This window comes from Populus euphratica, unplaced genomic scaffold, assembly GCF_000495115.2.
Source record: "Populus euphratica unplaced genomic scaffold, PopEup_1.0 scaffold19.1, whole genome shotgun sequence".
NCBI lineage: Eukaryota > Viridiplantae > Streptophyta > Magnoliopsida > Malpighiales > Salicaceae > Populus > Populus euphratica.
In genome coordinates, this window is record NW_011499853.1 from 1,083,715 (window position 1) to 1,093,986 (window position 10,272).

General features: G+C 34.6%; 2 protein-coding genes across 4 annotated transcripts; both read right to left on the reverse strand.

Annotated features, from left to right (window-relative positions):
- Nucleotides 1-156: 156 nt before the first annotated feature.
- RGTA1 (RAB geranylgeranyl transferase alpha subunit 1) lies at nucleotides 157-6,109 on the reverse strand. 3 transcript variants are annotated; one of them, XM_011021105.1, is made up of 10 exons: nucleotides 5,864-6,109; nucleotides 4,360-4,484; nucleotides 4,104-4,266; nucleotides 3,860-4,020; nucleotides 3,673-3,777; nucleotides 2,454-3,248; nucleotides 2,193-2,367; nucleotides 1,647-1,833; nucleotides 910-1,337; nucleotides 157-367 (listed from the first exon to the last, which is right to left on the reverse strand). In XM_011021105.1, the coding sequence occupies exons 2-9, from the start codon at nucleotides 4,473-4,475 to the stop codon at nucleotides 949-951; spliced, it is 2,091 nt and encodes a 696-aa protein (XP_011019407.1). In that variant the 5' UTR covers nucleotides 4,476-4,484; nucleotides 5,864-6,109; the 3' UTR covers nucleotides 157-367; nucleotides 910-948. The 3 variants fall into 3 exon arrangements, with proteins under 3 accessions (XP_011019407.1, XP_011019406.1, XP_011019405.1); XM_011021104.1 differs by lacking the exon at nucleotides 157-367 and adding an exon at nucleotides 528-787; XM_011021103.1 differs by lacking the exon at nucleotides 157-367 and having other exon boundaries at nucleotides 528-1,337.
- Nucleotides 6,110-7,271: 1,162 nt separating this feature from the next.
- LOC105122166 (uncharacterized) lies at nucleotides 7,272-9,415 on the reverse strand. The gene has a single exon (XM_011021106.1). The coding sequence runs from the start codon at nucleotides 9,170-9,172 to the stop codon at nucleotides 7,592-7,594; it is 1,581 nt and encodes a 526-aa protein (XP_011019408.1). The 5' UTR covers nucleotides 9,173-9,415; the 3' UTR covers nucleotides 7,272-7,591.
- Between the last annotated feature and the right edge of the window lie 857 nt (nucleotides 9,416-10,272).

Sequence of the window (10,272 nt, forward strand, 5' to 3'; positions counted from 1 at the left end):
AATTGTAGTCACGCTTGTAAATACATGGTGTCATGTAATCTCATAACATTTCTTCCCTAATCCCCGCGGCCAATCCAAGCATGGAGGAGGATTTTGGTTCACATTAAAGGAATGATTAAATGACAACGAATTTAGGAGCGCAAAAATAAGGTTAATTGGCCCCCGAAGTCTGTCCATTTCCACTCTATTGGATTCTTCAAGGATATGTCAATCAGGTTATCAAATAAGAAAACTAGAATAATGCTGCTGTAATCAATTTCTTAGGTGAATATTTACATAACGTAGTTGTTCCTGCCTGCTATAAAACCAGGGGGTAGATCTTTTTGATGTCCCATGTGAATGATAGACAATTGCCGTGACGTGATTTTTGCAAATACACATGGAGCAGTGAAGAAAATCTCAGAAGGAATCCAATCATTATCGCAAGAAAAAGGCAGAATCCACCCACCCACTTACACAATTTTTTTTTTTAATATTTTACATTAATACTAGCAACTAGTTAAAATACAAAACAAGGCTATTCTCTACCTCCAAATCCAAATATATTTCATGATCTTCCTCTAATTGGAAAGATAATTATAGTCTATTGGTGCAATATGTTATTTTGGGTTGCATTTACTCGAGCAATCTCATCTATATCTGACAATTCATTGTAATGTGGGATAGTAGATTTCAGCTACATTTGACATGCCATCACAAGTTTCTGATCACACTTTTTTTTGCTGCATGCCATATCTCGGGTTCTCCAAAAAGATGAATGTTTGAAGCAAAAATATAATTTTTTTTCCCCTGAGATTAAGCTAGTCATTACACACAGCATATGCCAAATTCAAATCAGCCAAAGCACGACTTGGATATTTAATACATGAACAAGGAGCTTAAATACTCAGCACCACGAGGATGACATACCTCATGATTTGGAGCAGTGAAAATCACTATAAATCAAAATCAGTTCAATTGTACACCATCCAGCCACTTGAGTGCAGGCAGGACCTTAGCCAGAAATGCCGTAAATTTCTCATCAGCAATTGCATTCCCTGCTATGTCTATTTGAGTCAACTTCAAGCCTCTCAAAATAAAAAAGGCTTCCCAATAGCTCACCAAACTCACATCATCAGTCACAATTTCACTGCCATCCCATTCACTCCCGACTGAGTGACACAAAGGAGAAGAACACAGATATCTTGTTGTATCAATAGAGCGTGAGCCTATCTCATTGTATGAAAGATCTAACACTTTCATTGACTTCAAATGTCTCAGAGGCTCAAGAGAGGTAAAACTACCAAATTTATTCTTACTCAAATTCAAGTGTGAGAGAAGTTGCATGGCCTCCAAACCTGCCACAAGTTCCAAAATCAAAGAATAAATTTATTTTCAATCAAGAAAATGAGGTTGCTTTTTAAGCACTAGAATGAATCAAGCAAACTGAGAAGAGTCAACTGAAAATTCAAACTACTAAATAAAATCACATGAAAAGTGCAAATACCAGTAACTAAGTGCAATAAAGTAAATGACAATATATTACTTGTTTCTTAAGCACCACATGGATAGTAAGATAAAAATTGATAAAAATGCAAGCAGCTCAGATAGGTGAATCAGTTAATGACATCTCTCATTATGAAAAGTGTATAAATATATATATTTACCTTCAATTGATTGGAGCTCATTGTGGCTGAGGTCTAGCATTTGGACCCACAATAATTTCTCAAAAGACCCCAATCGTGATAATGACAATCCATTGAGCCTTAGGCAAATGGGATTGCTACTGCTTGATGAAGTTAAGTTCCTATAGCGAAAGCAATAACTCAGTAAAGACTCCCTACCAGAAATCACCTGCAGAATCATGGGTAAAATAGAATGATTAATTCTCAAAACTGTTTTATCATAACCAGATCCCTGTGGATTAAAATTAAAAAACAAAATTCAATAAACTTTGCTCTTTCATAAAAATTTTAAAAGATAAGCTTGTATCTCTAATAGAACACCAATGACATTCAGCAAGTAATTTTATCTCATTCTTGTAATTAAACATTCATTCAGCTAATCTAACAGCAAGAACAAATACACAGGGTGACTTAAAAATATCACTTTCTAACACTCCAGAATTTAAAATATTTAGTGATACATTATGTCCATTTCAAAACTGAAGCTATGGTTTCATGTGCATTACCCCTTCAAGGAGGAAGATTCACCTTTTCTAATAAAACCAAGCTGTGTTCATCCTTGTAGAATCCAGAATGCGTTGGATCCAACTTCATTAATTCACTATAAAGTCTAAGAACTTCTTCAGAATGGACTGGTTTGTCAGAAGACATCAACGCATCACGAGCAGTCAACAGTCTTGCAAGTGTCAGTTTTCCAATTTTACTACAAAAAATAGAAGTTAATAATTAGGCATAGCAATATAAGCTTTTCCAAGCATAGTATTTACCCATCGAAAAAAGCAGGCTTACCAGTCCAACAATTCACGAAAGTTGCTTATCTCTTCATCTATAATTTTCGCTTGCCATGAAGAATCTGTTGGCTCACGTTCATTCTTAATACTTAGGTGGTCAAGGGGGAGAACTGAATTTGACTCCAGAGAATCTTGTTCATAAATATGAAAATTTTCATCTCTCCATGATATTTTCTCTGAACCTAATCCTTCCACTGGTTCTGTTTTGGCAGGTTGTACATGCACCGTAAATGAAAAATGAGAAGGATGGCTATAATGAAAACCACTAGAAGAAATGATTCCTTGAGAATGTCCAAGGGTAACCTCGATGGTATAAGCTCCTAAAGAATCAAGCTCCACCTCAGGGAACTTCAATTGTCCAACCCACACTTGGGTAGTTTTAGAGTTATTTGACAAAATAGGTTTCCAAATTACATCCTTATTCACGTTAGACCCGGATGAAACTGTAACTGTTGATGCATTTACACCCTCAACAGCTTGATTGAAGTAAAGAATGAGTGGAAGCAATCCAGAATCAAATTGGTATGTGTTGAATGGAGAAGACGAACCTAGATCTAGGTACCTATCTCCAGATAGAGTGATCTCAGAACCATGAGCAGGCCATGAAGAAGCTAGTAGAGGAGACTCAGCTTTAACACTTTGATCAAGTAGCCAAAGATGATAAAACCAACCACTCTGATCATCTTCATCTGTAAAAACAGCTTCGCGAACCAATTCATACTCCCTGATCAAGACCTCATCTTTCCGTGAAAATGCTTGAACCTTTTTCTTCATCAAGTTAGACACAAGCACACTGCAAAACTCTCTCATTAAGCTCATAACACTAACAAAATTTCAAATATAAAAAAAGACACATCAACTTGTAAGCACACAATCAAACCAACAAGAACTAGGATGTAATGTTGTATATATACCTAGTAAAAAAAACATCGGCATAGAGCATGGTTTAAGAACAATGGCAAGAAAATTTGAACAATAACATCTCTATATGTACGGAGAACAGTAACTTCAATGAACTAGAAAACAAACTCCTCAAAATACTATTCTTTTTATTTGGCAAGGACTAAATTTCAGTGTTTATTTCATATAAGCAATACAAATAAACACGTTACAATACCCTGCATTCATAAATAATCGGTATGCAATTCCAGTTTTAACATCTGATGCAATTTCATAATACTTGCAGCTTTTGAAGAAAAAAATACTAATTAGAATACCTTCGATTGTGCCAGGCAGAATAATTGCTAAAATTCTTATCAATAAAATTCTGTGTGTGATTCAGTTCATCTTCATCAGATCTATTCAATAATGCCGCTACGAATCTGGAAAAAAAAAGAAAAAAAAACTTCAAATAGCATATAACTCAATAAAGAAAACTATAAAACCTAAAAGTCAGGTCTTCACCTGCGGTAATTCCAGGCATGAAAATTCCGAGGATCTACATTTTGAAGCTTGTCCAAAAGCCTCAACTCATTTTCTGTAGAAGAATGCCCTTTATTTAGCACCCATTTACGATGATACCATGCTCCGTATGACTTGAAATTTTGCCTCAACGCATTCTCTACCTAAAAATATGTAATTATAATCTCTAACTTTAATTGAATAGAAAACAAAAAAATCAATCTGAGGTTTAAGAGAGAAAAATGACCACTCTAAGTTCTTGATCAAGAATTGAGTTAACAGAGTCAGGATCCAAGTTGGACTCAAAAAGACTGTGTTGAACAGCGAGTTTTCTATAGTTCCAGGCAGTGTAACATTCTGGATTGATCTCTAAAAGTTTAGAGCTTAGTTCTACCGCTTCCTTTGTATAACTGCAAACAGAAAAAGAAAAGGAGACAGTAAAAGGGTCACTTAATAGGGTTTTTCAACTTAAGACAAGGGTGAAGAAAGAAAAAGGAGCACACATTTTTTGGTGGTGATTCGAAAGGAATTGAGATTGGAGGATTCTTAGTTTCTCAGCTTTGGCAGCGGAGGCAGCTAAATCTTCAGGTTTTGGGGCTTTGCGAGGCCGACCGTGCATTTTCCTTGTCTACATAAGATCACACAAATAGGAATATTGAACATATGCAAGAAACATACATTGTACAATCTAGGCAAACAAACATAACAAAGAGGTTCAAAACACATATTAAAGCATAAGAACACAACTTGATTATTGACGAGCAAATGGGCAAAGCTTAGCCTTAAACCAGGTCCCCAATGAAGTTGCTGCAGGGGAAATTTCAATGAACTAAAATGGTAGCCACAAAACACGATGACACAAACATCAAAGCTAAACAAATAGAATAAAAATATGACATGAACTCGTGCATAATGTCAACATCAGCCACCACCCTCAAGGATTGATTTGACAAGGTACTATGCATGCATACAATTTTAGCAAAATACAAACAAAAATGCATGCCGATGAAGTAACATGTGAACCTAGAAAGAAACAAAAAACAAGTAGGGTATGACAAACAAGTGCAAATAAATTTGGAATAATTTTTGAAATTTCAAACCAAGACAAGCAAAGCTCAAAATTAGATTTCTGAAAAGTTTTACACAAATGAGAAACCATAGCATGTCTTCAAATAAGCATGGCTTTTAATAGAACGAAATCTCAAACAAACACAACGATAAACTAAATATCAATTTGTTTCATACAACAGCACACATCATACTCAAATGGAATAAGCATATTCATCACAACATTACACCGATAGACCAAACCATTACACCTTGAATAAGCCATCATATAAATCCACAAATTTGAGGCATCGATCAACAACTTATTTAAGCTCAAGATTCACCCAGAAGCATCATACTCTCGGGTAGCCACTCAATGGTGTGACCCAATGGCGCGACCCAACACTTCAATTATTACATAACACACATAAACATGTAGGCATCATGTAAATACAACATAGACTTAGAAAAGTAGTCGAAATTGCCAGTGGGAAGCTGCTAGGACATCGGTGGCATGTGGCCTGAAAATGGGTGGATAGGGGACTTCTGAATGTCGTCCACCCGTTTGTCTAGTATTCATCTATCAGGAGATGTATCCCATATCACAAAGGGATGAATAAGGAGAGTCTAGTCCATCATTTCAAACTTTTTTCTTTTATTCGACGATAAGGGTATTCTTGAATCAGTTTGTGTCAATAAAAACTACTACTTTTTCCCGGCAATCTTAAAAGCACACTCCTCCCATCGACCTAGTGCATTTAAATGAACTCAATAAATTCTTCTAAGTGCTAGCCTCAATGTATTGATTTAGAAAAATAAAGAAATTCAGCAAACCTCCTTAACCAGCAAACTATTATCAATAAATTTGAGATAAATGGAACAAAGCACGGAAAGAGAATAAGAAACATTCAAGACAAAAGACTGTCGGACACAATTCATATCAGAAGTCAAATCACATACCTCCGAATTGAAGATTAACAAGAAAATGAAGGATATGACCCCTGCCTAGCTAGCTAGCTGTGCCTGAGGATTTCGATTGAAGAAAGTGGGTGCTATAGCAACTCCGTTGAAGAAGCTTAGATCTTCTCCAAACGAGACAAAAGATAGAAGATTTCGATCTACTGAGCCACTCTCTCTTTCTCAACTACTAAAAGAAAAGGAAAAAGAAAAAAGAGGTTTTAATTTTAGCGAGACGGGGAAAGATTGTGCTTTTATTTAGGGGAGGGAAAGAAATATAATAATAAATTGCTCGTAAATATTCAATCAAAATAAAAAATTAATTTAACAATTTAAAAAAAAAACTTTTAACATGTTTTTATTATATTTATTATTTTATTAGCTTTCATCACATATAAAATAAAAAAAACTCGAGACATATTTTAAAAAAATTAATTTGATAATCATAAATAATTTTTGCTTTCAAACAATAATTCCAATTAAAAAATAATTTTATTAAGATAATCTAGAGATATATAAATTAAAAAATTAAATATAAAATTAAAAATATATATTTTCTCTGTATTTCAAATCAAATCAAAATGCTTATTTTTTTAATAAAATTTTATTTTAATCATCATTGCTTTTTATTAGAAAAGTGTAATCCTAATTAAAAAAAAATATTATTGTTTTTAAGAAGATTAAAAGAATTATGATAATATTATCAATTCATTTATAAATAATCATGAATTATCATGATATATGAAATTTTAATAATAATTTACTTATATATATATATATATCTCAAATAAAGAAAACGTATCAAATTGGCGGGGTCATAACACAATTTTCGGCCGCTGTCTGCATTCTTCTATCTTTCAAAACATTGATTAAATTTTAATTAATTCATCAGGTGTTAGATTTGAATGACAATGTTATCTGTTTAAATTTTATAAATTTTAAAATTATTAAAAATTTATATAATAATTATTTTTAAAGTTTATAAAATTAATTGGATTACATATAAACTAGTTTGAATATCTATATTAAAAAAAAATATTAATTAAATTTTATTTTTTAATATTAAAATAGGATTAGGTGTTTTTTTTGAATAATTCAATTTTAATTTTTTATTTTTGTGAAAGAATTAGTAAAATTTTTTAAAATATATCTTTTTAGTAATTTTATTTTCTAAAGACCGACATTAATTTTTTTTTCAAATAATAAAAAATTAAAAAAAATCAAAATAATGAATTGAAGTGCAAACACATTTAGTAAATGTAATATTTTATAAAAAAAAGATACGGTAAGGATGTTATTTTTTTAAAGTATAATCAATCCTGAATCTCTAAAATTAATATTTATTTTTAGAATCTTTTTTTTCTTTAATTACAAGATAGGACTTTTACTCCAGATGCAACGTCCACCAAAATGCGAAAATGATAAAAAATTTCATTCATATTTTTAATTTCAATACAAGTATGGAAACTAAGTTACATAATGTCCCTTTGATCTAATCTTTTTCTGTGTAGAAATTAAACCTACAAGAGGGATGGGTATCATCGGCTAAATTTGTGAAAGCCAGGCAGTTCCACAACCTGAGATCAGTAATTAACAAGCTGCAATGGTGTTGCTGTTGCTGTTGCTGCTGCTGCTGCCGTTGTTGCAGTTGTTCTACAGTACAACTACAACATAACACAGACAAAAAAATAAAATAATTACAGCATGCAGGAGCAAAATGCACCTCTTTGGCTATAGAAATCTGGTGCCCGCATGGCAATGATGTAGAAGATTATGAGCAATAGCATCCCTAGCTTTCATTGAAGTTGCCGATCTCAAAGCAATATCAGGAACCATCTCATCATCAACAAGTTCCACCCTCAGCTCTGGATCCATTTCCTCATTTTGCATCTCACAAATATTATGCAGCACACAGCATGCCCCAAGAACCACTGGCAAGTCCTGCAGTTTCACCTCTGTTCTTTTCTGCAAGCAACTCCACCTCGCTTTCAACCTCGCAAAGGCATCCTTTGCAACCAATTGAATCTCCCCAATCTTCTCATTAAAGGCATGCTGAGTCCATGTCAAATTCTGCTGTGTATAAGGCACCAAAACCCAATCCATTAATGGGTACCCTGAAGTCCCAACAATCCAAACATCCTTCAAGAGGCCTCCATTAGCCCTTTGAAATAAAGCAGACTTCTCCAACACCTGATCATCAGGCATTGAACCAGGCCAGCCAATGCACACATCAGTAAATACCCCTTTTGGATCAACAACACCTTGAACAGTAATTGAATAGGATGTCTTCTGATTCCTCTCTGTATGCCTCTTATTAAAATACGCGGCAACGCTAATCTTTGGAGCTATAATAGGTATATGAGTAGTATACATAGACCCCACAACATTGGGTATCCCAGAAATGGATTCAAATTCATTTTTTATCTTCCTCAAACCATCCTCATCGGGCCACTGCAAATACTTGGGCATTAAAACACTCCTTATAGCAGAACATACTTCAAGAACTAATTTATGGCAAGTAGAAATACCCAAACCAAACCTCTTGGATACAAGTCTAAGTGGTTCACCAGTAGCCAATCTCCAAATACAAACAGCAACTCTTTGCCTAACAGGAATAGCATTACGCAGAGTAGTATCTTCTTTAACTATAACTGAATTTAACTCCTCACAGATCATATCAAAAGTAGACTTACTCATTCGAAAAGCCTTCTTGAATTCTTTCTCTGGATAATCTGGTCTATTACAATCATCCCACCATTCTTTATCTCTATCTTTCACCCATAACCGTCTTTGTTGACCACCGCCACTGTGCTTTGTATCTTTAATTCCTTCCCTGGCAGCCTCGCCATTAGAGACGGCTGAAACAGCCAAAGCACCAGCTATTGCCCTTGAATTCTTGCGCTTTCTTCTTTCTGTTTCTTGAACTTCCACGTGGTAGCCTTGGAATTTGTCGTAGTATTCAACCATTGTTTTGATCTTTTTATTGTGGTTAGCCTCTAATAATACCTTCTCTTCGTTTGAAGCCTTGCTCTGCTCTTCTTGATCGCTCTTTTCTTGTTGTTCTAGCAATATCAATGATGTGATGATACCCTTCAAGTTTTTCTTCTTCTTCTCTCTGCCATCCTGCTCAAAAGAATCGTTGCCATCGCTATCATTTCCTTGCCTGTCCTCTTTTCTTTGCCTTTTCTTGGAGTTGCTGATCATGCTATCGGGTTCATTCATTTGGCGGAGTGAGGATGGAAGAAAGGTGAACATGAGGGGGGAGTTCCGAGCGAGGTTGTTGGTTTGGTAAAGAAGGGAGTTTTCATACATATAAAAAAGGAATAGAGTTGAAACTAAAGACAGAGAAACTGGACAGTCTTCGACTGCTGGCTTTCAAAAAATGTGTGGACAAAGTGTGAACACACTGACAATACTAGGTTTAGATCCCTTTCACTTGCATGATTGAAATTTACATGCCCTGACTGGGCACGACTAGCTGTGTTTAACTGCTAATCATAGCATCCCCCTTTAGATATTTGCAAGGCACCTAATAAACGACTACTGGTTTTCATCCAATGGAGCAAGAATTCTTTCAAATTTAACCACTTTGACCACACATAAAACTATATTAGGGCTTCTCGTTCTTCCTCATTTAATATAGTTTTTCGGGCGTTGAAACCCTTATTTCATTAAAAAAAAAGGATAAAAATAACCAAATGAATCTTAGATTAGGTTATTTATAATACAAACCCACTTTATCTTAGTCTTTAGACCCATATTTTTCTTCCTTTGAAGGGCTACATGATGCTCTCACCAACAAATTATTCAACTTCATAGCAGCACCCATTCATTCCCATTGTTTATTAACGAGTTATTTGTCAAAATAATGATGGTGCTGTGAATAGTAGGAATAAAGCATGCTTGTGAGACGGTAAAACCTCGGTAAAGCCATGAATTGTGCGCCCTAGATCTTTCAAGAGATTATAATATCTAACAAAAAAAAAAACGTGGGCTGGGTGTGGACACGGCTTTGGGAAGGCGCTACACGTTAAGACTTTGTGGCACGCTGGGGGCGGGGGTGGTGCGCCCCTATGACTTCAGGTTTCACACGGTTTCTTGCGGATTCCGGCTACTTTACCAACGCTCTGGAATGGTGCTGATGTGTTTGGTCCTTATCGCTCTGCATTTACAGAGATTTTATATTTATTTTTAAAAAATCTCTAATTTAAGTGCTATAAATTTTAAGATTATTATTGGTCATTAATTTTAAAGTTTTATTAGATTAATTAAGATAAATGTAAATTTATCCGACTATTAAAATTAAAAAAAATTGCATGCCAGACATTTGTTGGTGGTGGACCAATTAAATTTGAATTTGTGTGCAAGCAGCGTGAACTCCGAATGGATGGGGCCTGTCTTTGATCACGGCC